At 54.7% G+C, this 22,281-nt stretch overlaps 11 protein-coding genes across 11 annotated transcripts; 7 read left to right on the top strand and 4 right to left on the bottom strand.

Moving 5' to 3' along the window:
- Window positions 1-231: 231 nt before the first annotated feature.
- Window positions 232-1,028, top strand: BDP81DRAFT_113876 (ubiquitin-40S ribosomal protein S27a). Its single transcript, XM_060581511.1, has 2 exons — window positions 232-734; window positions 798-1,028. Exons 1-2 carry the CDS (start codon window positions 357-359, stop codon window positions 885-887), a joined length of 468 nt encoding a protein of 155 aa, XP_060439884.1. The 5' UTR covers window positions 232-356; the 3' UTR covers window positions 888-1,028.
- BDP81DRAFT_113889 (family 18 glycosyl hydrolase) lies at window positions 964-2,863 on the bottom strand. The gene is made up of 3 exons (XM_060581512.1): window positions 2,479-2,863; window positions 2,033-2,389; window positions 964-1,959 (listed from the first exon to the last, which is right to left on the bottom strand). The coding sequence occupies exons 1-3, from the start codon at window positions 2,664-2,666 to the stop codon at window positions 1,170-1,172; spliced, it is 1,335 nt and encodes a 444-aa protein (XP_060439883.1). The 5' UTR covers window positions 2,667-2,863; the 3' UTR covers window positions 964-1,169.
- Window positions 2,864-4,712: 1,849 nt separating this feature from the next.
- On the top strand, window positions 4,713-6,140 carry BDP81DRAFT_330897 (TLC domain-containing protein; the record flags this gene model as incomplete). Its single annotated transcript, XM_060585458.1, has 2 exons — window positions 4,713-5,576; window positions 5,649-6,140. 2 exons carry the CDS (start codon window positions 4,713-4,715, stop codon window positions 6,138-6,140), a joined length of 1,356 nt encoding a protein of 451 aa, XP_060439882.1.
- Window positions 6,141-7,651: 1,511 nt separating this feature from the next.
- Window positions 7,652-9,428, top strand: BDP81DRAFT_398849 (NOSIC domain-containing protein; the record flags this gene model as incomplete). The annotated part of the gene is made up of 3 exons (XM_060588512.1): window positions 7,652-7,821; window positions 8,004-9,126; window positions 9,192-9,428. 3 exons carry the CDS (start codon window positions 7,652-7,654, stop codon window positions 9,426-9,428), a joined length of 1,530 nt encoding a protein of 509 aa, XP_060439881.1.
- Window positions 9,429-10,309: 881 nt separating this feature from the next.
- On the bottom strand, window positions 10,310-11,747 carry BDP81DRAFT_330836 (ATPase; the record flags this gene model as incomplete). Its single annotated transcript, XM_060585450.1, has 3 exons — window positions 10,310-10,531; window positions 10,591-11,041; window positions 11,113-11,747. 3 exons carry the CDS (start codon window positions 11,745-11,747, stop codon window positions 10,310-10,312), a joined length of 1,308 nt encoding a protein of 435 aa, XP_060439880.1.
- A 927-nt stretch (window positions 11,748-12,674) lies between these two features.
- On the top strand, window positions 12,675-13,213 carry BDP81DRAFT_398847 (prefoldin subunit; the record flags this gene model as incomplete). Its single annotated transcript, XM_060588511.1, has 4 exons — window positions 12,675-12,735; window positions 12,791-12,861; window positions 12,917-13,041; window positions 13,099-13,213. The coding sequence occupies 4 exons, from the start codon at window positions 12,675-12,677 to the stop codon at window positions 13,211-13,213; spliced, it is 372 nt and encodes a 123-aa protein (XP_060439879.1).
- Window positions 13,214-13,470: 257 nt separating this feature from the next.
- BDP81DRAFT_398846 (uncharacterized protein) lies at window positions 13,471-14,155 on the bottom strand (the record flags this gene model as incomplete). The annotated part of the gene is made up of 2 exons (XM_060588510.1): window positions 13,471-14,081; window positions 14,134-14,155. The coding sequence occupies 2 exons, from the start codon at window positions 14,153-14,155 to the stop codon at window positions 13,471-13,473; spliced, it is 633 nt and encodes a 210-aa protein (XP_060439878.1).
- BDP81DRAFT_113834 (uncharacterized protein) lies at window positions 14,132-15,253 on the top strand. Its single transcript, XM_060581510.1, has one exon. The coding sequence runs from the start codon at window positions 14,363-14,365 to the stop codon at window positions 15,176-15,178; it is 816 nt and encodes a 271-aa protein (XP_060439877.1). The 5' UTR covers window positions 14,132-14,362; the 3' UTR covers window positions 15,179-15,253.
- Window positions 15,254-15,905: 652 nt separating this feature from the next.
- On the top strand, window positions 15,906-17,685 carry BDP81DRAFT_330760 (Mov34/MPN/PAD-1 family protein; the record flags this gene model as incomplete). Its single annotated transcript, XM_060585442.1, has 3 exons — window positions 15,906-16,043; window positions 16,108-17,450; window positions 17,502-17,685. 3 exons carry the CDS (start codon window positions 15,906-15,908, stop codon window positions 17,683-17,685), a joined length of 1,665 nt encoding a protein of 554 aa, XP_060439876.1.
- A 584-nt stretch (window positions 17,686-18,269) lies between these two features.
- BDP81DRAFT_113819 (uncharacterized protein) lies at window positions 18,270-19,162 on the top strand. The gene is made up of 2 exons (XM_060581509.1): window positions 18,270-18,736; window positions 18,826-19,162. The coding sequence occupies exons 1-2, from the start codon at window positions 18,545-18,547 to the stop codon at window positions 19,093-19,095; spliced, it is 462 nt and encodes a 153-aa protein (XP_060439875.1). The 5' UTR covers window positions 18,270-18,544; the 3' UTR covers window positions 19,096-19,162.
- A 67-nt stretch (window positions 19,163-19,229) lies between these two features.
- On the bottom strand, window positions 19,230-20,030 carry BDP81DRAFT_331168 (acetyltransferase; the record flags this gene model as incomplete). The annotated part of the gene is made up of 1 exon (XM_060585483.1): window positions 19,230-20,030. The coding sequence occupies one exon, from the start codon at window positions 20,028-20,030 to the stop codon at window positions 19,230-19,232; it is 801 nt and encodes a 266-aa protein (XP_060439874.1).
- Between the last annotated feature and the right edge of the window lie 2,251 nt (window positions 20,031-22,281).

The following is a 22,281-nucleotide window of genomic DNA, read 5'->3' as shown; positions in this document are numbered from 1 at the left end:
CGTCTTTCGACGAGTTTGCGTGGACTCTATTTTTCCGCTGTTGCCCGCCACTCGAGCGAGTCTCCCTAGGCGCAATCGCGAAATCGAGAGCGTCTTTCGAGGTCATCGAGAGGGCGCAATGGAAAGAGTCTGAGTCTTTGGCAGGGTCGAGCGGCGTGCGTGCGAGCCTGACGAGCCTGTAAAATTGCTTCGCCGAAAGCTCAATCGCCGCCGCCTCCAACCAAAGCCATCGACATCCAACTCTGCCGGAACGAAGCGTGGAAAGAGGAGCATCGAGGGAGACGGACAGCAATCTTTGCTATCCACCCACATCTTTCGAGACACCAATTCTAACATTCCGTGACAAGTAGGCAATCATGCAGATCTTCGTCAAGACCCTGACGGGCAAGACTATCACCCTTGAGGTGGAGTCGTCCGACACCATCGACAATGTCAAGTCCAAGATCCAGGACAAGGAGGGCATCCCCCCCGACCAGCAGCGCCTGATCTTCGCCGGAAAGCAGCTCGAGGACGGCCGCACCCTCTCCGACTACAACATCCAGAAGGAGTCCACTCTCCACCTGGTCCTGCGCCTGCGTGGTGGTATGGCCAAGAAGCGCAAGAAGAAGGTCTACACCACCCCCAAGAAGATCAAGCACAAGCGCAAGAAGACCAAGTTGGCTGTCCTCAAGTACTACAAGGTCGACTCTGACGGCAAGATCGAGCGCCTTCGCCGCGAGTGCCCCTCCGACACCGTACGTTTTCCCCCTCAACTATGAAAAGTTTCCCATGACTCCTCGATACTAACTTGTCTGCAGTGCGGTGCCGGTGTTTTCATGGCCGCCATGAACGACCGCCAGTACTGCGGCCGCTGCCACCTCACCTACGTCTTCGACAAGAAGGAGTAAACTTCCTTTTTTGTTTCGCGGGCGCGAGGTTACGGAAAACAAAGCGACAATTATGGGAGGATCGGTTCAGGGTTAGCATTCTAGTCGGCAGAAAGCCGCACACAAAATGGGGGCGTTGATGTACACATCACTGGCTGGCAATGACGATGCAATTTCATGACACTATGACCATTCTCTCACTCTTGAGTCTCACTGCTTGCTTATGACGTGATTGTGACATGTAACTGGCGTTGATGTTTGCAAGTTTGATCGCTTGGTGTTCTGTTCTATCTCTTTGACACCTCAACCCGCGAACCCATTCCGCAAATTGTCGTACTTCGTCTCGGGATACGTCAGACAGTTATCCCGCCGCAATAGCCCATGCGGACCACCAAACGTATGAACGACGTTCCCAATTAACGACTCGTGCCCAGGCTTATCGGCACTGCTCTCCCACCACATGGCCCCTCCCAGTCCCCATCCCCTGATATACTCAGCCTTCTTCCTCGCCATGTGCACCGTATCATACGTAACCATCTTCCTCCTCCCAGCATCATACGAGTAACTCGCCCCCGTCTCCTCGTCATGATACTCCTGCGCGCCCGGCATCGGCAGCACCTTGAAATCAAACACGCCATTCTCCCAGCTCCCCTCCCCGACACCAGAGTATGGCGTCCCCGGGCCATCGGTATTCTCAAACGCGCGGCCGTACAGCGGCATACCCAGCACAATCTTGTCCGGGGACACGCCATGCGAGGTATAGTGCGCCAAGGCAGCGGCGGTGCTAAAGGGCGTCGAGCGCGGGTTGCGTTGGCAGGGCTGCAGGTTGGCCTGGTGGCCCGCCAGGGAGTCCCAGGAGCCGGCGTAGTCGTAGGCCATGAGGTTCCAGAAGTCGAGGAGGGGGTCCATGGCGGGGAGGTTGAGCTTTTGATAGTTTTGGGCGCCGGCGGGGCAGGCGACTGTTAGTTCGAAGTGGTACCACTCTGGCAGCGTCGAGGCGTACTGGTCCATTGCGGAGCGGACGGCCTGGAGGAGGGCGACGAAGTCGGAGGCTTCTGAGGGGGTTTGGGGGTATTCCCAGTCAATGTCGATGCTGTAGTCAGGTTTTGTTAGTTGGTCTGTCTTGGAGGTAGGCCACGGGAGCGGTGGGGGGTTATTCAATGTACCCGTCAAAGCCCATATTCTTGATGAGGTCGACGCAGCTGCGAGCAAAGGTATCCCGGCCCTGTGGCGTGCTGGCCGGGGCCTTGAAGTTGGACGAGTAAGTCCAGCCGCCGACGGACAGGAGAATCTTGAGGTTGCGGTTGCGGCGCTTGAGCAGGTTGAGCTGCTTCATGCAGCCGTAGAGGTTCGTCCCGACATCGTTCCAGCTGTCGCCCTCCCAGTGGATGTCTGTGTCGGCCCAGCCGTCGGTGAGGTGGACCTCGCCCGAGTCGGAGCGGACGTTGGCAAAGGCGTAGAGGATGTGGGTGAGGTTCTCGACGGGGAGGTCTTGGGGACGGTGCTTGCGAGCGTAGATTGCCCTGAGAGCCCGATGGTGTTAATTACGATCTGTACCTGGGAATACTGCCCCTGGGTTCTCCAGAGCTGAGGGAGACAGCTGATGACGTACCAATTGACAAAGTAGGCTACCGAGCGGAAGCCTTGCACTGGACCGCCGCCCATTGTGTCCGTGGTGTTTGATCTGAAAAGGGGGATAGGTAGGCGTGTAAAGAGGTTCGTGTAGGTGTGCGTCACGAAGATGGTGGTCAAGAGGACTATGGCAGAGGTGATGAGGGTCGTCGAGCGTGCGAATTGCATACAGGACAGGATCAGGTTCGTTGCCAAGATATTGACCGTGGGAAATGGGATATTTAAAGACGACAGGCCAGCTGGAGGGAAGCTGACGGTTCTTGTTGCTGACTGGAGGTGTTTGTCACTGTTAGGTCAGGTCTGGTCCATACAAGGCAAGGTAGATCAAGGGTAGCGGCAACGGTGATGCAGCTCGTCCGGGAACTTGGAATGAATGGGCCCCGCGTTGGACAAATCCCATGGGCTTTAGGTCACAAATACGAGTGCAACACTGCCCCTCCTGAGGCCCCCTCTGTGAGCTGTGCCTGTGCCTACTGGCGCTCTGTATGGATGCCGCCGGTGGTTGACCCCAATATGCGGCGCAATGCTGCGCGCTGTTACTGGAGCTTGGAGCTGGATGAGGCGCGAGTTGTCGTCAGCTCCCACAGCTGGGCTCCCCTCCTGTGTGGCTTTCCCTGGACGTCACTCTGGGCACCTGGGCTAGTCTACATTTGTGTCTCCCAGGTAGCAATAATCCTTTACGGAGTCCCTTTGGTTGGACTCTCATTTCGCCTTGAGCAGGCGGGTGATCTGCGAGAAAAGAAGTGCCTTCATGCAAAGTGCGACGCTGGTAGACACCCATGATCCGAGGGTTGCCTCCCATTGCAGCGCGTATTATGTAAGGACAGTCGGCAAGCGAGCTTATGTAAAGAGCGCATGGACCCAGGCACCTCTGTATCTTCGCATGTGGAGAGCACATGTCTGGGCCGTCCCCTTCCCCCGTTGAGCACCGGCACTTCCGCGCTGTGGTGGACGGGACTTGGCTGCCAACGGGACGTCGGAGACGGTGACAGACCGCCTGCAGCGTCATGGGATGGCCCCAAAGTGCGGGTGGACGGTCGACATGGGATGAAAAAAGTGTTGAGAGCCCGAGCACCGACGATGATTATGGGACCCTGGCCGAGGGTCTTTTTTTCTCTTTCTTTTTTGTCAATTCGACGACGGTCGTCAGTCTGCTCATTCAGAAGATTAGTGTGTATGGCAAACATTGTGTTGGAAGCCGAAGCCATCGTCCCCTCTGACCTGAAGCAATTGGTGTTGATGACTGAGAAATAACCATGGTAGACCGAGGCAGGTACCGACACGTCCAGCCTGTCGCGGACAGCGTGTCGGGGAATTGTTTCCCTCAAGTCTCCGATCTCCTACACGTTCCGAATTGAGCAATTGTCGGACACTGGTAGACTGCCTATTCTCTACCAGTGCAGAATGAACAGCCAATTCGTTTCTTTTTCTTTTCCCGGTAGTCATTCCGTGGATAATTAGGTGAGGTGGACAAAGAAAAAAGTCTTCTTCTTCTCCCCAGCAACACTGGTTGTTGGTTCTCGCATAGGGGGTGAAGGAAAAGACGCTGCTTCCCGTGAGATCCCAACAGGGCGGATCTGCAGAATCGGACGGAAAAGGGCAAGACCGCCTTACCTAAGGCGCCAGTTGCAGGTCATCCGCGTATCACCCGGTGCCGCCATTCGTTTAATTAACTCCCCGTCGTCTGGCTGTCACTGCCATCACTTCCTTCGATTTACGCGGGATCCAGTGGTGTCACGGTGCGAATCAACCCCCCCATGTCTGGAATTAAGGTAGTGTAAAATTGATCTTACCCACTCTATCCGAAAATCCGCCTCTGCGCAAGCCACGGGGGAGATTGCTTCACAAGAAAAATCCCCCGACGACCGCCGCCCCGGCCGTTCGCTACGAAGTATAAACTTTTCCTCCAAACTTCCCGGTCTCCCGCCCTCCTCCCGACATCTCTTTTCCTACTTCTTCACTTTTACATGCTCGACGGGTCTTGACCGGCTCTTGTCTTGTTTCTTGTACAGTCTCAATCGCCAAAGGTGCACGCGACATCCCGTCTCTGCCCTGAAGCCCCCTCCTCCTCCTAGTCGACTCTGCTCGGGCAAGCCATCTGCAGATCTCCCCCTTTTCGACCTCGAACATCTTCAGACCTACCAGTTGTCATCGCAACAACCTCGACCTCTCAACACGTCTCAACCCGCGACAATGACTGCCTCCGAATCCCCCATGGCTCAGTCTACCGCCCCGGCCTCGGCCGGCAAAGACCAGATCGCGACCCGCCGACGTAGAAAGTCGAGCGTGCGAGGCCACGGCCACGGTCACGACGCCAACGCCCGCCAGCCCTCGAAGCAGGAGCAGCTCGATCGTCTCTCCAAGCGCAGCCGCGCCCGCGCCATCCTCCGCCGCTGCAAGCACATCGCCGTCAAGCACACCTGGACCACGCCCCTTGTCACGGTCCTCGTCTTCCTCTCCCTCTACGCCGTCAACCCCACCGAGTCAAACATCATCCACCACTTCATCTTCCTCTCCTACAAGATCCCTCAGCAAGGACTCGATGCCGCTGCCGCCGGCGCTGACTCCGACGCGCCCGCGCAGTATGGAAAGGGTCTCTGGGATATCGCCTTTGTCTGCTTCTACGCCACCGTCCTCTCCTTCACCCGCGAGTTCATCATGCAGGAGCTCCTCCGCCCGCTGGCAAAGTCCCTCGGAATCCGTTCCCGCGGAAAGCAGCAGCGCTTCATGGAGCAGGCCTACACTGCCGTCTACTTTGGCGTCCTCGGCCCCTTTGGCTTGTACGTCATGAGCCGCACCCCGGTCTGGTACTTCAACACCACGGGCATGTATGAGACGTTCCCCCACAAGACCCACGAAGCCGTCGTCAAGTTCTACTACCTGTTCGAGGCGGCCTACTGGGCGCAGCAGGCGCTGGTCATGCTTCTCGGTCTGGAGAAGCCGCGCAAGGATTACTACGAGCTCGTGGCGCACCACTGCGTGACGTTGGCCCTCATCGGCCTGAGCTACCGGTTTCACTTCACCTACATGGGTATCGCTGTCTACCTGACCCACGATATCAGCGACTTTTTCATGGCAGTAAGTTCGACTCGCAGACACGTGCAAAAACCCACTCGAGACAAAGATGCTAATCAGTAACTCCCTACTCAGATGTCCAAGACCTTCAACTACGTTGACGCCCCCATCACCGGACCCTGGTACTGCCTGTCACTGGCCTCGTGGATCTACCTCCGCCACTTCATCAACCTCAAGATCCTCTGGTCCATCCTCACCGAGTTCTCCACCGTCGGCCCCTACGAGCTCAACTGGGAGACGCAGCAGTACAAGTGCACCCTCTCCAAAGTCATCACCTTCAGCCTGCTCGGTCTCCTGCAGTCCCTCAACCTCTTCTGGCTCTTCTTCCTCGTGCGCATCGGATACCGCTACGTCTTCCAGGGCGTCGAGCAGGACGACCGGTCCGAGGCGGAGGAGTCTGAGGCCGAGCCCATGGAGACCATTGATGAGGTGCCCAAGGTCGACGTCGCAACCCTTGCTGCTGGTGGGGAGGCTGCACAGGCGGCTCAGGCTGTTGCGAATGGCGTGGCCAAGGCGGCTGGCGGAGGCGGCATCGCGTCACGAACCAGGAGCCGCCGCGCTGCTTGAGGCATGTTGAGGCAAGGTTTTGGGCGGTTTGGACGTTGGGTTCAGAGTCCCATGGTTCTAGCTACCTGCGTGCACTTTTTCTTGGGCGAGCATCCTTTTGCTCGGACTTTTGTACATGTATCATATTCCTCATTTTAATAACGCCTAATGTGTAATGACAACAAATATTGATCACCATACTCTTGTCCATCGCATCCAGAGTGACATTCATCCATACGTAGAATAATCAGGCGGCGGTGTAAGCCAGGCAGAATCGCTAAGCTATCTCGATTTCATGATGTCATTGGACGTTTGGCTTTCTGGGCCAACAGCCCCGCGACCCTCCGCCAGATGCCGGAAGCGACGGGATTGAAACGATACCACCTCCGGTCTAAAAGCCTGTGGGAATTTCCTCGGGGGCTCCGGGAGTTGGTCTGCATGTTTGGGAAGGATGCTTACAGAGTCTGCCTGTGGAAGCGAATCAAGAATAAGTCATGTGGTTCTTTGGTGGTGGATTTGATTTGGTAGAGTTGGTAGTGTATTGTGCTTGAGGTGTTTTTTGGTGGTGGCATGTGATTGGCATGATGATAAGCAGGCGCTGTTGCATTCGACGAGGTCTACCCTATATACCGGATGAACAGCTGGACTTACGTTGGTTGAGTAGGTATAGTTCTTTGGTGATTGACTCAAACAATATTGTTGATTTAATGATTCGTATGGTCGTAATCAAGATTGTGTTGCCATTAGAGATACCAAAACTGCCTTTCAATGTTAAAATCAAAGCAATGTTAAAATCATCATTAAAATCCATAGCTCCACAACCACACGGCTGTTTGAGACTTTGAACTATCTAAGCTAGATAGAGAATCTCAGGAAATCATCTGGAGACCTTACTTGAGCTGAAAAAGTCTCTTTCTGGCCATGCTGAGCTGTCCGTCTATTTCTCAATGCTGGGACTTACAGCCGTGGAAGCCTTAGGATCTAACCGCTCAATATGCTGGGTGTAGTACACTTACATACAGATTGCATGACATAGAAATACTGATATTTCAAAAGTTTCAAGTAGGCTGACAGGCTCTTCGAAACGACAGCGGCTTCCTGCGATGACACTCTGCTGTCGCTGCACCCCGTCTCCCATGAGTCCAGCGATTGAACATCAAGTGTTGAGCCACACCAGCCCGGAACGCAGCCACAGAGGCTGCCCCACCATCGGCTGCCGGCGTCGTCTCATGCCGAAGGTCGCCCACGTGACCCTCCCACCACCCACACCACCCAGAAACTGGCCCGAGCGTCAGCATTGGAGCTCCAGAAAAATTTCCAATTGACACCAGTGGGGGGAAAGGAAAAATTGAAGAAAAAAATCCGAACCTTGGATACTTTTTTCGACCTCTCTTTTTTTGACCAGCACTGTCGACTCGCCTCTGCCCACCCACAATAACTTCCGCGAGGCTTGATTGTCCGGTCCCCTCCCGACTTCAATCAACATATCAAGATCATAGAGAGAGAGAGAGAGAGAGAGACAGTTTGCCAAAATGGCCGCGATCAACTACCTCCTCTACGAGGCCCCCATGGGCTACGGTGTGTTCCACATCGAGCACCAGCCCGACAGCATTGGCCTGCGCCAGAAGGAGGCTCAGGAGACCATTGCCGACCTTTCCAAGTTTGGCAAGATGGTGAAGCTGGTCAACTTCACTCCCTTTGAGTAGGACTACCCCAATTCCGCGAAATGTTGGCGATTATGGTGGTGTGGGTGGCAGCTAGAGGTTGGAGGCTGCGCGACGGAGGGGTTCTCTTAGAAGCGCGTCTCAACCCCGGAACGACAGCATTGGAGACAAGAATGGAGAGGAAACCAGAACCCTGCTGACAATACTCTTTCACACACAGCACCGGAAAGCAGGCACTTGACGAGATCAACCACATCTCCGAGGGTCTCATGTCCGACCACCTCAAGTCCGTCCTCGAGCTCAACCTCCCCCAGACGAGCGGCAAGAAGAGCAAAATCACCATCGCCGTGGCCGAGAAGAACCTGGCCTCCGTGATCAAGAGCTCCTTCTCCGGCATCGACTGCGAGACCTCTGAGACCTCCGAGGTCGCCGCCGACCTTCTCCGCGGCGTCCGCCTGCACGCCGACCGCCTCCTCAAGGGCCTGCAGACGGGCGACTCGACCGCCGCCGGCCTCGGTCTGGGCCACTCCTACTCCCGCGCCAAGGTCAAGTTCAGCACCACCAAGAACGACAACCACGTCATCCAGGCCAGCGCCACCGTTGAGTTCCAGGACAAGGGCGTCAACCAGTTCTTCATGCGCGTGCGCGAGTGGTACGGCTGGCACTTCCCCGAGCTGGTCAAGATCGAGTCGGACAACCTCACCTACGCCAAGCTCGTCCTCGCCATCGGCGACAAGGCCACCCTCACCGACGACCGCCTCCACGACATCGCCGCCCTCGTCGAGGAGGACGGCGAAAAGGCCCAGGCCATCATCGACGCCGCAAAGGTCTCCATGGGTCTCTCCATCACCCCCGCCGACCTCGAGATCGTAAAGGGCTTCGCTTCCGCCGTCGTCGCGCAGGCCGAGGCCCGCCGCTCGACCGCAAACTACCTCGACAAGAAGATGTCCATCGTCGCGCCCAACCTGCAGACCCTCATCGGCACCCCCGTCGCCGCCAAGCTCATCTCCCACGCCGGCTCCCTGACCAACTTGTCCAAATACCCGGCCTCGACCCTGCAGATCCTCGGCGCCGAAAAGGCCCTCTTCCGCGCCCTCAAGACCAAGAGCAACACCCCCAAGTACGGTCTCATCTACCACAGCAGCTTCATCGGCAAGGCCGCCGTCAAGAACAAGGGTCGCATCTCCCGCTACCTCGCCAACAAGTGCTCCATTGCCAGCCGTATCGACAACTACACCGAGAACCCCAACACCAAGTTCGGTGAGGCCCTCCGCCAGCAGGTCGAGGACCGTCTCGAGTTCTACGCCACCGGCAAGAAGCCCGCCAAGAACTCGGACGTCATGGTAAGTTACTCACAGCCGCATTTTCCTCCAATGTGTCCTTGAATCATGCTAACACAACTCAAAAGGCCTCCGTCCTGGAGCAAGTCGAGGGCGACCTCACGCTCGACGACGCGGAAATGGTCGACGCCGTCGTCGAGGACGTCAAGAAGGAGAAGAAGGACAAGAAGGAAAAGTCCAAGGACAAGAAGGAAAAGAAGGAGAAGAAGCGCAAGCGCGAGTCCGAGGTCGGCGCCGCCGAGCCCGAAAAGGCTGACGGCGAAAAGAAGAAGAAGAAGTCCAAGTCCAAGTCCAAGGATGAGTAAGGAGAAGGAAGTAGGTTGTCTTGTCACTACTTTTTCCTCTTTGCACATACCCCCCTTCCCCAACCTTGTTCCAAAAACTCTTCTGCTCTTTTTTTAACGCAGGTCTGGCGGCAACTACCTTGGGCATTTCCCGGCTTCTCTCTCAATCTTGTTATCTACTTGTGGCTCTTTTTACCTGTTCTGTGTCTCTTTTTTTTTTCTTGGGAGTTTTATGGGGGGAGGAAATGAGAGAGAAAAAACCGGGCTTATTTGAACGGAGTTTTTGGGCTTTGAAAAAATGTTAATGCATCATTCTACATATGTGTGTATGTACAGTTGAAAGAACAACCAACCGAACCCATACCCCCAGAGCAATTCTCTCTCCCTGCCAGTCTTGTTGTCAACATAGGTGATGAGTGACCGTACCGTGAGACCATACTGGTGTTGTCTATTGGCTATGGGCCTGCCTTGACTTGCACCAGAGTATAGTCCACCAAGGGATAGACCCATAATTTCTCCAGATCAAACTTTGGATAACTCTCCCCAAAGATCCCCCATCGTTTTTATAGTAGGCCAACTTTTTAGATTTTACGCTGTGTCAGAGAAGGGGGGAAAGGATAAGGTAGAGGTTGCAATGCAGTAGAAACTAAAAAAGGGAACAATAGAAAAAGCAAAAAAAAGAGTAATACGTTTGATATTTCCCCCAACCCAAAAATGCCGGCCGTTTCAACGCCAGAGGACGCCCCCAACTCTCGACCACAGCCGCCCCCGCCCGGTACACCACCCATACCATCCCAAATAGTTTCTGTTTCTTTCCATTCTCTCGTTCTCATTTGCAAATAGTATTCCAGAGTCTTTGTTCTTTGAAGTAATCACCACTCAGTCCACACCATATTCCCAGCTCATGCACCCTCACTACCAAACTCGTTTGTCCACTCTATTTGCTTGGCGGCATCGTCGTCGGAAACGGTAGGATGCGAGTCCCTGAGAGCCTGCTTGAAGTCCTTGAGCTCAATGATGGGTGCCATCAGCTCCTCCGAGTCGACGTCGTGGTACGTCATCTCCTTGGCTTGGGGGTCGCCGGGTGAGCAAGGTGTAAGCTTCTTCTGGCCATCGTGAACAACCTGAACACAATTAGCATCATTTCATCTCTAGTATATGATAGAATGGAAGTACAACATACCGGCTTAAAGTGTGTGGCTTGGATAATTTTGCGAACAGGCCCCATCAAAGCCTGCTGCACCACGTTGGCGATATCACTACCAGAGAACCCCTCCGACAGCTCGGCCAGTACGCGGTAGTCGTCCGCCTGGAGGTGCGTTTCCGTGTCGCCGACGGCGAGCTTGAACATGCGCGCGCGGCCGTTGACGTCGGGCAGACCAATGTGCACGCGGCGCTGGAAACGTCTGCGGATGGCGGCGTCGAGCTGCCAGGGGATATTGGTCGCGCCCAGGACCAGGATGCCCTTGCTGTCGTTTCCGACACCGTCCATCTGCACGAGAAGCTCCGTCTTGATACGTCTTGAGGCCTCGGACTCGCCTTCGCCGCGGGGGCCGCAGAGGGCGTCGATTTCGTCAATGAAGAGGACCGAGGGCTTGTTTTCTCTTGCCATGCTAAAGAGTGCCTTGACGAGCCTGTTTTGGTGTGGGTTAGAATACTGCTTGTGGGTTTGCTTGCGTATGCGCAGAATCGGCAATCAACTGACCTCTCACTCTCTCCCATCCACTTGCTCACGAGATCGGAACTGCTGACGCTGAAGAATGTGCTGTTTGCCTCCGTCGCGACCGCCTTGGCCAGATAGCTCTTACCCGTTCCAGGCGGGCCGTAGAGAAGAATACCCTTCCACGCCTGACGCTTGCCCTGGAACAGTGACGGGAACTTGATGGGCAGCACGACGGCCTCCTTCAACGTGTCCTTGGCGCCCTCGAGACCGGCGACGTCGTCCCACCGCACATTAGGCCGCTCTTGCAGGATGGCGCCGCTGAGGGCGTTGCGCAGCTTCTTATTGTCCTCGTCGCCGTCATCAGCGCTTCCCTTACCCTTGCCGCCGCCATTAACGCCCACGGCCCCGGGTTTGTTCCCGCCCCCGCCGCTCTTTTTACTCTCTGCTTCGTTGAGGTATGTTTTGAGTTTCTCGGCGCGGTCCATGTACTCGGCCGTCTTCTGGCGGATGAGCTCCTTTGACTTTGGGTTCTTCTCCCACTTGACGGCGAGGACGAAGAGCTCGAGCGACTTTGTGTATAGTTGGAAGGCCTTGTCGTACTCGGCGGCGTTGTCGGCGTCGATGGCCTGCTTGACCGTGCTAATGGCACGGCCGAGGAAGTCGGTGATTCCCGACATTGTTGGCAGCGGGCTGAACTTGTCTCTCGAGGAGCTCGGCGATTAAGCGGCGACGGAGAGGTGGGATTCGTGACAAGGTGGAAAGAGCGGGGAAAGCTCTCTCGTTGTGAACGTCGTCGTGTTCGTCAGCGCCTTTGGCTAATCGCTTCGAGATTGGACGTCGGAGGATGGAAGAATCGATAAGTTCCTGAGCAGGTCGTCGATGCCTGGCGCAAACAGGTGGAGGGTGGAAGTTTGGACGGGCGAGGAACCTTGAGGAAGCACTTGCGGGCGTGGATTCTGTGACGTTGCCTGGGCAGTTCGTGATGGACCGCTGCGCTAATCGGGGTGCCTTGGGCAGGTGGTGGGGGTGGGGGACTTGTCTGGGTTATTTGAAAATGTTTGTCTAGATGCATCAAATGCCTACATGCATCAAATGCCTACATGCATTACCTGCGGGCGACCTCCTGTACCGGTCTATGGGCACCAAATATGTCATAGCGGACGCATTTAACCCTTCCGAAATCACGAACGTAATCCCTAAGTCTCAAAATCAACCAAGAAAAGTCTCGGGATTTCAGAAAGCTGGCAAGTGTTTCGAGTCCTCCGAGACTTACCTCCCACCGAGGCCCGTACATTCGACAAGTGGGTTGCTCCATATTCGACTAAACGGTATCCCGATTGTCTGTCACCACTGCATCGAATGCTGAGTCGAGGTACCAAGTATCCTCTCGCAGACCACCGCTCAAAAGTCGAAACAAAACGAATTATTTCCCAGAGCCTTGGCAATTTTGGAGACGTCTGATTCACAAACTCGTCTCATATCTTAACCGTTGGACCGATCTGCGGCGTTCCTCCCGACGTTGTTGTGCCCTGGCCAACTCTCTGATTTGCAATTTTCACACTCATTTCTTGTGAACCCCTCACACTCATATTCATACCCCAACCATGGCTGAGGTGCAAGCAAAGCTGCAAAAGCTGTCGGAGGATTACCAGGCGCTGCAACAGGGTACGTTATCGAAATACTGCGATGAGTGACGGGATATTTACTCGTGTCTCATTAGAACTTCAGACCACCGTTCAGTCGAGGCAAAAGCTGGAGGCCCAGAGGCAGGAGAACCTCGGCGTGAAGGAGGTAAGGGAACTCCAGGATCCGACTTTCACGACCACCAGGCTGATGTATCTTCCAGGAGTTCGACAAGCTCAAGGATGGCGAGCAGATCTACAAGCTGGTCGGCCCCGTGTTGCTGAAGCAGGACAAGGTGGAGGCGGAGAGCACAGTCAAGGGCCGTCTGGACTTCATTACGAAGGAGATGTATGTGCACCACAGTTGATTTTCGAAAAGCAGTGTTTCCTTACTAACATCCACCAGCGAGAGACATGAAGGTTTGATCAGGGATGCCCAAGGCAAGCTGGAGAAGAAGAAGGGCGACATCATCCAGATCCAGACCAGCGCACAAGCTGCGGCGCAGGCACAGAAGGCATGATGAGGGCGAGGATGACGGCGACAGCAACAGTGGATGAACGAGATCAGTAAAAAGCAAACAAATTGAAGGTCTGATGAGAGTGGTGATACAATTAAAAAGCTACTAGGACTATGAACTATACCCAGCAATGCTCCGATAAGATTCCTTTCAAAAAACGCCATGCTAATGCGCCCTACCCCGGCGGCGATACCCTCGCTACGCGAGATCCCAAAAAAGTTTCATTATAACGGTCATGATCATCTGCACCATCCTACCCTCTAGTTGAGAGCCATGATGGAAAAGCCCCACGGCAATCCCATGTTGCGCGCAGGCAACTCAGTCGCCCAGCCAATGGCGTTCTGGTACTCGTCCTCGGACGTAAACTCAGCGTCGTTGACCTTGCCTTCAACGGCGCCCATGATGAGGTCGGCAATCTGGCTCGTTGTGTAGCAGCGCCCAAAGATGCGGCTCTCCTCAATGGTGCGAATCATGGCGGAGCGGAGCTCGCACTCGGCGAAGCGGCGGACCTCGCGGTCGAAGCTGGCCTGCATGACGGGGCCCTGGTGGTGCGCGGCGAGCTTCTGGAAGAAGGCGACCATGCCGGCGATGGCCTGGGCGAGCATGTGCGCCTTTGTCGCGTCGTCGAGGTAGCTGGCCATGGAGGAGGAGTGCTGCTCGATGAGGCCGTGGACGTCGTGGTCAAAGGTTGCGTGGACGACTTTGGAGAGGCTGTCTGGGGTGGAGAGGATGCCTTCTGCGTCTTGGATGTTGAAGGTCTTTGCGATTTCGGCGTAGCATTGGGAGAGGGTTGTCCAGAGGGAGACGTTGTTTTGGACGGAGGCCTTGCCCATGCTTAGGGTGAAGTGTGACATGGTGCTGTCGATGCTTTCTAGCGGGTTGTTAGTTGCTGATGTGATTCTGTGGTGAGTAGGGCGGCTTACTTCTGCAAGTGGTGGAAGACATGGTTGTGATGAGTGAAGTCTCACGAAGATTTGGTGATGAGCTCGTGGATGGAGTAGATGGATGTATACTGGTATTGTGATGAAGATGGATGAAGATAATCAAACAAGTCTAAGGGATCTCGACATCAACAAAGGCGGAAAACTTCTCCTTTAATCTCGACTGAATTGTAGCCTTGTGGCCTCATCGGGAGATTCCCCCAAGTCCAGGATGGCTCAGATGGTGGCCATCCCTGAATCTGCCATGGCCGGACGGACGCACACATGGCAAGGACTAGTCGACATTGGGTCCCCAGTCTTTGCGGGAGATGCCCGGCGGCGACCCCCATCAACAGTTTGCGAATTACAACAAAAAAGCAAGGCGGGAAAAAACAGGAGCACGGGTTATGGTCATCTCCTCCACATTCCCGCAAAAAACATCAAGCCATCTCGCCGTCAGATTTGGGCTGGATGGCAAGATGCGATAGCTGATAACCTGACGACTCGGCACCGCCACGGCCGCAACTTGAGACAATGGGAAACGACCACCTACAACCGTACACAGGCACATCGGGTAACAAGGAACCGGAACTTGAATACACAGTCTCTAGACCGCCAAAGATCTATCTTTGTCTCCCTCGCTCACCGGCGACCAGCGGAAGGAAAAAAGCGTGGGGGGCGAGCGGTTCATTCGACTCAAGCATCGGAAAACATGCACGTCAGGCAACATGCGACCCGGTTCAAGCAGGCGGTGGAAGCAGTCGAGCATGGTGCCATGTTGAGACTCGAGCCGCAAGAGGATCAATGCAGATGGAACCAGGGAACGGCTTCACCGGCCCGCCTGGGCGCACTCCGGTTGCTTTGGTTTCCCTGGCTTCCCAGGTGCCGGATAATTACCTTATTCGTGGTAAAGCTGAGTGGTTGGCGAGAAGTATTACGAAAGATTGGGCGCGTTCCGACATTTCCCGACCTTGGAATGAGGCGAGCGTCTGGCCCCTTGCTCGTCGGTGTCCGTTGGGTTGGCGGGCAAGCGAGAGAGCTGTCGTAGATCGAACGGAAATACGGGCGAGATGACGTCTAGGTGCTTTGTGTTGTAGCTCGATGAGGCCCTGATGCCTGAAATTTTCATTGCATCGTGGCAATACGATGGATCATGGAAAACTTCGAATTTCTGTTCCTCTCTCGGATTCCCAGCTCAAGCCTCAGTGACATTATTCTGGGAGTGGATCCGAGACAATGGCCCGGATCCTCCCGCAAATGACAGCCCAACAAAGCGTGGACCCTTGCTGTTCTTCCTCACCTGGCTGCCCTGATTCACCTCCCCCGGTGAACATAATAATTAATGTAAGCCAGTCTCGGTGTGATCCCAGTCACGTGCCTTCATCGCTGCCCACGTGATGCATTCTTGAACGAGGCCCGAGCTCTCTCCCATGCCCCTCCATTTGGTGCGGACCTTGTCGGTTTCCCCCCATCCATGGCGGGGTGCTGCTGGGTGTGCTTCAGGCTTCAGGCTTCAGGCTTCAGCCACGAGTGGCTCCTCTAGCGCTTCGTCATACGGTCCCTGGGACGAAACTCGCAAGACGTCTTTGACCAAACGGTCGGCTGCTTGCTACCTCTAGGCTGCCACGCTTGGCCTTTCATTTTGAGAAACATGCCAACATCTCCCTGAACGGTGTTCGTCACCACCAGCGACCACATAACGAGATATTCCCGAGCTTGAACCACTACACAGCCGAAAGCCGGAGAGCTCCAACTCCTCCGACACCACCAACAAGATGAATGGCCCTTCGAGTCCCAGGCCCGCGCGGCCCATGAGCATCAAGGAGATTACCATAGCAGCAGAGGATTTTGACTTCAGGACTACGATCCCCTTCAAGTACTGGGCGCGTTCCGCAGATACCCTATTTCAAGAGGTTTGTGCCCCATTTCGCTTGTTTGTTCGCCTGCGCTGCACCCGCTGATGACAATGCGATCTAGGCAACCTTTGCGCTTCAAGATCGCGACATACGAAAAGCCTACCAGATGCTATGGCGACACTCGGTCCTAGTTCTTACGCATTTGAAAACACATCCCGACGCCAAGTTACCCGAAAACAAAGCGCTCACGAAGCCACTGTTCGATCGCCAGAATAAGGAGGTATTTGGGTTACTGGAGGAATTGAAGCCGCAGATCGACCGCGATTACAAGGAATGGCAGTCGATGAGCGCGTCAAAGCAGAGAGAAGACGACGAATTCACCACCAGACCCACAAGTTATAGCGAGTTCGCTGCCCGAGACCCGACCCTATCCGGAAACGCCAAGATTCTCGATGCCGCCGATAATCAGGAGCTTGCAGTCTCTTTGGCGCAACGAGACTATAAGAGGCGAGATGCTGCAAGGAGAGCAACGCGGCAGGCCGGCGTCAGCGCCGAAGAAGAGCAAGAGCGCCGCAAGGGCGGCCGCTGGGAGGACTGGGAGCAGTTTAGCAGTCCAGCGACGGCCGCAGCAGAGGAGGAAGATATAAGGAGACAGATCGAAGCCACACGGCGCCGACTCGACGGAACCGATGGGGGAAGAGACGAAGATACCTTCAGCAACTCGCAAGCTTCAAATTACCAACGCCAGGTGCCCCCGCCGAGAGCTCCTCCCAGCTACTCATACAATTACCCGTCTATATCACGACCAAGGGCACTGGAATGGGAGGCGTCGCCGTTGGAACCGCAGCGCACTTACACGCCGCCACCGCCTCAGCCACCGAAGCCGCCAAAGGAGGACTTCACGATGACGCGCCAGGAGCTCGATGCGGCACCTCCTGTAAGGCCGAGCAAGGAGCCATTGACGTCGTACAGGCCGCCGTCAACAGCCAACGCGCTACAGGGAGGCGTTCCGGAGTTGCCAGCCAAGGAGGAGGTGATGCCACCGGCGGCGAAAGAGCGGCTCGCTTTCAAGCCGGCAGCGTATCTGGAGAATGGCGACCCTATCCGACCCGTGTTCCTCCCAACACAGCTCAGGGATACCTTCCTCAACATCGCGTCAGACAACACCCGCAGAGGCCTCGAAATGTGCGGTATCCTTTGTGGACGACCTGTTAACAACGCGCTGTTCATCAGTTGCCTTCTTATCCCCGAACAGAAGTGCACACCCGATACGTGCGAAACCGAAAACGAGTCGTCGATGCTGGATTATTGCATCAACGAGGATCTCTTGGTAGTGGGCTGGATTCATACGCATCCCACGCAAACGTGCTTCATGAGCTCGCGTGATTTACACACGCAGGCCGGGTACCAGGTTATGATGCCAGAGAGTATCGCCATCGTTTGCTCTCCAAGGCATTCTCCATCGTAAGTTGCATGTGTTTCTTCGTACACAACGACAGCTAACGCGGTATCCAGATATGGCATCTTCCGCCTCACAAACCCGCCAGGGTTGCCTCACATCCTGCAGTGCACGGCGTCGGAAACCTTCCACCAGCACTCCATTGATAACCTGTACACTGGAGCAAAGAACCCGCCGGGTCATGTTTACCACTCCGAGAAGCTCGATTTTTACGTGAAGGACTTGCGACCGAAGAGGTAAAAGAGGAGCCGAGAATTTGCCTTGATGGTGAATTGGAGAACTACTAGCTCGTTCAGCTCAGGACGGTCAGCATGGTCGTTGAGCTGCTGCCACTGTTGACGACGTATCCATAGCGAGAGATACGTGGAGCAATATTGTTCCGGTCTACAGCTCAAGCGTGGGTTCTGGGCCATCTTTTGATTTATTGCATGGCGAGGGCGTTGAGACGGCTTGAAGCTTCGGCTATGGGTGCGGGGCAGCTCATCGAGCAACTCAGCTGGTACGAATGACAACGTCGGGACCCCGCGGACTGTGCAATGCAGAGCCATACGGCAATGTGGTTGATTAATGACCCGATGTGCCTACTACTCAACGATGTCCTATTCGAAAACGTGATGAGCACGGCTGGACGTGTCTCATCCGAGCTCGTGGTCCAGACCGTGGGCCATCTTACCTCAGATAGCCGAGAGGGAGAGTTTTATGAGCTTTTATCTCATGAACACCTGCTTACCATGTATGGCTGAACAGTTCTCAGAGTTTCGCAAGAAATGACTGAAATGAAATTCCAAATTAAGCCAGAGCGTTTGTCCTGCGTTGTCCGTCCCATGATTTGATCGTGTCCCGTCGTGAGCTCACCCCCCGGAGGACCTTGGCCGGGTGTGTCGTAGCTCTGCGAACCATGACGTCACTGCCGCGGTCTAGCGACTTCTTCCTGCATGTGAGCTGTCGAGCTTCACTTCTTATAAACACCAACGAGTCTTTGCCACACATCGTCAAGAGCAAAAGGGGAATCTCGAGAGAAGAAGACTAATAATCGAGGGGCACAGAATCACGTCAAACCTCATTATTCCGAAAAGGAAACATCCAAATACACTCGAAAATGGCGTTCCCGACAAACATGCTGGGCATACTCATCGCCCTCGCTAGCGCGTTTGCCCTTGTGCACTCGGCGAACTCGATCCCCAGGTTGCTCAAGTACGAGGACAAGGCCAAGAAGGCAGCGGAGTGGAGTAGGACGGCAGAGAAGCAGCTATGGGAAGTTAGATACACCGTCGGTACAGGCTTCGTCGGCGTACGTCCAGCCCCTCACTCTCACTTTCTCACTCTTACTCACTCACTCTTCCAAAATCTCATGATAAACTGACAATCCGCGACACACAGTGCCTCGTCTCCGCCATCGGCGGCATCGCCTTCTCCCTCGTGGTACCCCGCGGCCTAGGCATCTTCACCGTCGGCTTCCCCATCATGCTCGCCGCGGGCCTGACGTACGGACACCAGTACATGCGTCAGTTCTGGGCTTCGAAACCCAAGGTGCCGATGATGAAGGACTTCAACGAGGCGATTTCGGACTCGATGATGGTCCAGGATATGATGAACCCCTTGGCTGGCGCGTGGGGTCTCATGACGTTTTGCAAGCTTGTTGGGTTGTAGACGCGACTCTGGGTTCTTATGGGATGAGATTGCACAGCGCTGGTTGTAGTTCATTTTCAGACCAATCTGGGTCTTTGGCATAATGCATCGCATAGCAGCGTCTTGATTCTTCCAATTCAACTCAGTTTACCTTATTACGCCCTCGCATCCCTCCTCATGTAAACCCACGAATACTGCCCCCAAAACTCCTCACTCCCAGTGACACCCGCCAACTTCCCACCAGGCTTCACGCCCGCCGCAAACTCATCTAGCTCCGCCTCCAACCTGCCCACCTCGCGGAACCCCTGCCTCTCAAACGCCTTCTGCCCTCCCATGGACGACTGAACCCAGCAATACACGCCCGGCTCGCGATCCGCCTTGTCAGTGCCCCACTTCATCAGCGCCGAGCCGATGCCGCGGGATTGGTGATCCGGGTGGACGACGTAGGTGCACAGGAACCTGCATTTACAACCCTCGGGCATGAAATTCTTGACCCAGTAGTTCATTGATGCGTTTGTCAGGGCGCCGAGGTCGTCTATCGTCTTGCTCTTGTTCTCCTGCTCCGAGCCCGTGAAGAAAGTCTCGGGCCGGGGTTCTTCATCCGATCCGTCGAAGGGGAGGTCAGTGTCGCCTGAGAACCCGCGCCTCACCCAGCCGACCCAGCCCACGGCATCACCACTCGTCGCGTCCTCGGCGACAATGACGTCGACTTTGGGGTGCGCGATCCAGGCTTTCAGCGCATCTTGCATGCCCTTTGGAAAATCGTCGTCGCCGCGGATGGAGGCTTTGAGCTGGGTGTGCGAGTCCTTTTTGCAGGCTGTGTCGGAGATGGATGCGAGGGCGGGGACGTCGGCTTGTGTTGCGGGGCGGAGAGTCACGGTGGCTTTTGCGGGACGGGATGCCGTTGCCGTTCCCGGTGTAGGTGCCGGTGTGGCGGAGGTGGTGGAGGATGCCATGGCTTTGAGGAGCTTGGCGCTGGAGTTGTCGGGCGATGGGATGAATGACGGACACCGGGTGCGGGGTGGGGGGGTTGAAGGGCTTGGCACGGGTGAAGATGTGGTAAAGGGGGGGATGATGGACGGGGAGGGCCGGTCGAGGTGCTTTATTTTACTTGGGTTTGGAACTCTGGATTTACTTTGACGGGTCTGGTACAAGCTGGGTAGCCCCCGAGTAAGCTGACCGGGTGACTCAATCGGAGAGGGAAGGCCGGCATTCCCGATACGGATGGTGGAAGACGGAGCGGATCGGGCTTTTGTGCCGGTGCATCTTGTCTGGCTGTAATAGGAAGGACGGGTGGTTTTTGCTGTGGGTGTTTTCTCAGGTATACTAGAAAGAAAAGATCTTTGGTACTAGAACGAAGATGAGAATTGACCCACTTCCGCTAAGATCGCCAGCTTGAACATTGATCAATCAGACCAGACCTTACAGTTGGAGACCCCAGCCGCCCAGATTCTTCATCTAGATGCATTTTCTCACTTTGCTGTCGGAGATGAGCACAATGGCATAGCCTGTGTGTTATTAGTGATCACCGATCAAGCCTACCTACAAAGCATCGACAGCGGCATCAATATGAAGCTCGTCTGCTCAATAATAGTGATTCGGTGCTTCGGGAAGGATTTCCGCCGCTCCACCCCATTACTGTAGAATGAAGATGAAGCATTCCACTGCTCGCTGGGTAATGGATGTGGAAATACTAATGAGCCTGAACATGAGCCTGAACATGAGCAAATTTAGAAAGGGTGAGAACAGCATGGGGAGTTGTTGCCTTCCGAGCTCTGGCTTCATCGAAGTTGTTCCACAGCATAGGCAACGACAAATCTCGATGCACAGAGTACTGGTGATGACTTGATCACGTTCTTGCTGAGCGTACGACATTCCTGAGAGCTAGATCCAGCCTCTACGGTTTAGGTTTGTTTTGATACAAGTCGACAATGGTAAAATCATCAAAGTCTGTCTGCTCGGGAAGTCTGATGTAAGTCCTATACGCAGCGACAATGCCATCATTGGGCATGGCTCTCTCAAGACTTGAAGCGCCATTTCCGACGGAATGGATACAATTGGGTCATTCACTACAGCTTTGCGAGCTCATCCAGATACTGTCGTCATAACCATGGTATTTGGGTCAGCGAAGCAACTGATGACCTACTCTGCTCACCAGTCTTGAATACCTGCCTTGGGAACGGGACCAAGACTCTGGGAAAATTTTCTTTAATTTGGAACCTCGATGTTGTACCAGATTGTCCGACGCGTGCGTGCTGAATCGGAGTCATTTACATGGTCTATAGACTATGGAGGATGTGATGTAAGGGGTCTGTAGATCATGTCGCGCTGAAGAAATGACCGTTGATAATGTGGGGAACTCCGTTTCTGTGTCTCCTTTGGGAAGATGTCATATTTTTGGCTACAGTATCACAAGCAGCTGATGCACAGCTTCCCTCGGCAAGGAGCTCATTGGTCACTACAAGGGGGTTTGAACTTTCACTTGAAGATGTGTTGCGAACTTATGGCGTGAGCTTCTTCCTCAGCCTTGTAAATTCGTCATTGAAATCAGTTCATAGGCAATGATCGTCGCGAGCTAGTCTTGCTGGATAGAGAATAAGAGAGTATGGTACTATCTGTTGCAAATGGCTGTCTCAAAGACTTGGTTAGGGGAAATATCAAACATTACCTAGTAAGCTGAGGAAGTTATTCCTAGGCGTACAGACGGACCTACACGTAACCGGAGTCTCGTGTAACCGTAGTCATTCCTTGATTTTGTTGAATTCTTTAAACTCACAAAAGTCTTTGCGACACCCTTCTACCAAACGCTTCAGTCGAAACTAGACACATCGTCATTTAGAGGGGAAATGGGTGCACCTCGAATCACTTTGATACAGTGGCGACAAAATGGACCAAGACAGAATCGAAGAGTCACAAAGGACATAACCCACAAAACGGCTACGAGTGCCGTAAAACACCAAGATTATCGCAAAAGTGTGGCATCACGACACGTCGGGAAGTTGCACCTTCAGCTGCGCTCGGCCGTTCGTGGTGGATGGTAGAATAATTCCAGACGATCATGGTAGAATCTTTAACACCAGCAAACTTGCGGTTCAAAATGCTCCCATCCGTCTAGAGCCATCACGTCAGACACACTTCCAGAAACTCCTCGAACATTCGTTCGGTAACTTCTGCCGTAAAGAGGTGGGGGGCACACTTGTTGTGACT

The sequence above is a fragment of the Colletotrichum phormii genome (genome assembly GCF_030913505.1).
Source record: "Colletotrichum phormii strain CBS 102054 chromosome Unknown BDP81scaffold_26, whole genome shotgun sequence".
In the NCBI taxonomy this organism is placed as follows: Eukaryota; Fungi; Ascomycota; class Sordariomycetes; order Glomerellales; family Glomerellaceae; genus Colletotrichum; species Colletotrichum phormii.
Note: the sequence above shows the minus strand (reverse complement) of the source record. Positions and strands in the feature narration are given on the sequence as shown.

What these genes read in the sequence shown, in the direction of transcription:
- BDP81DRAFT_113876 (XM_060581511.1), top strand. Translation starts at nt 357, where the DNA reads ATGCAGATCTTCGTCAAGACCCTGACGGGCAAGACTATCACCCTTGAG. An exon ending in GCGAGTGCCCCTCCGACACC is followed by an intron (nt 735 to 797) that starts GTACGTTTTCCC and finishes ACTTGTCTGCAG; the next exon opens with TGCGGTGCCGGTGTTTTCAT.
- BDP81DRAFT_113889 (XM_060581512.1), bottom strand. Translation starts at nt 2,666, where the DNA reads ATGCAATTCGCACGCTCGACGACCCTCATCACCTCTGCCATAGTCCTC. An exon ending in GTAGCCTACTTTGTCAATTG is followed by an intron (nt 2,390 to 2,478) that starts GTACGTCATCAG and finishes TCGGGCTCTCAG; the next exon opens with GGCAATCTACGCTCGCAAGC. An exon ending in AAGAATATGGGCTTTGACGG is followed by an intron (nt 1,960 to 2,032) that starts GTACATTGAATA and finishes ACCTGACTACAG; the next exon opens with CATCGACATTGACTGGGAAT.
- BDP81DRAFT_113834 (XM_060581510.1), top strand. Translation starts at nt 14,363, where the DNA reads ATGGCTCAGATGGTGGCCATCCCTGAATCTGCCATGGCCGGACGGACG.
- BDP81DRAFT_113819 (XM_060581509.1), top strand. Translation starts at nt 18,545, where the DNA reads ATGGCGTTCCCGACAAACATGCTGGGCATACTCATCGCCCTCGCTAGC. An exon ending in TCGGTACAGGCTTCGTCGGC is followed by an intron (nt 18,737 to 18,825) that starts GTACGTCCAGCC and finishes CGCGACACACAG; the next exon opens with TGCCTCGTCTCCGCCATCGG.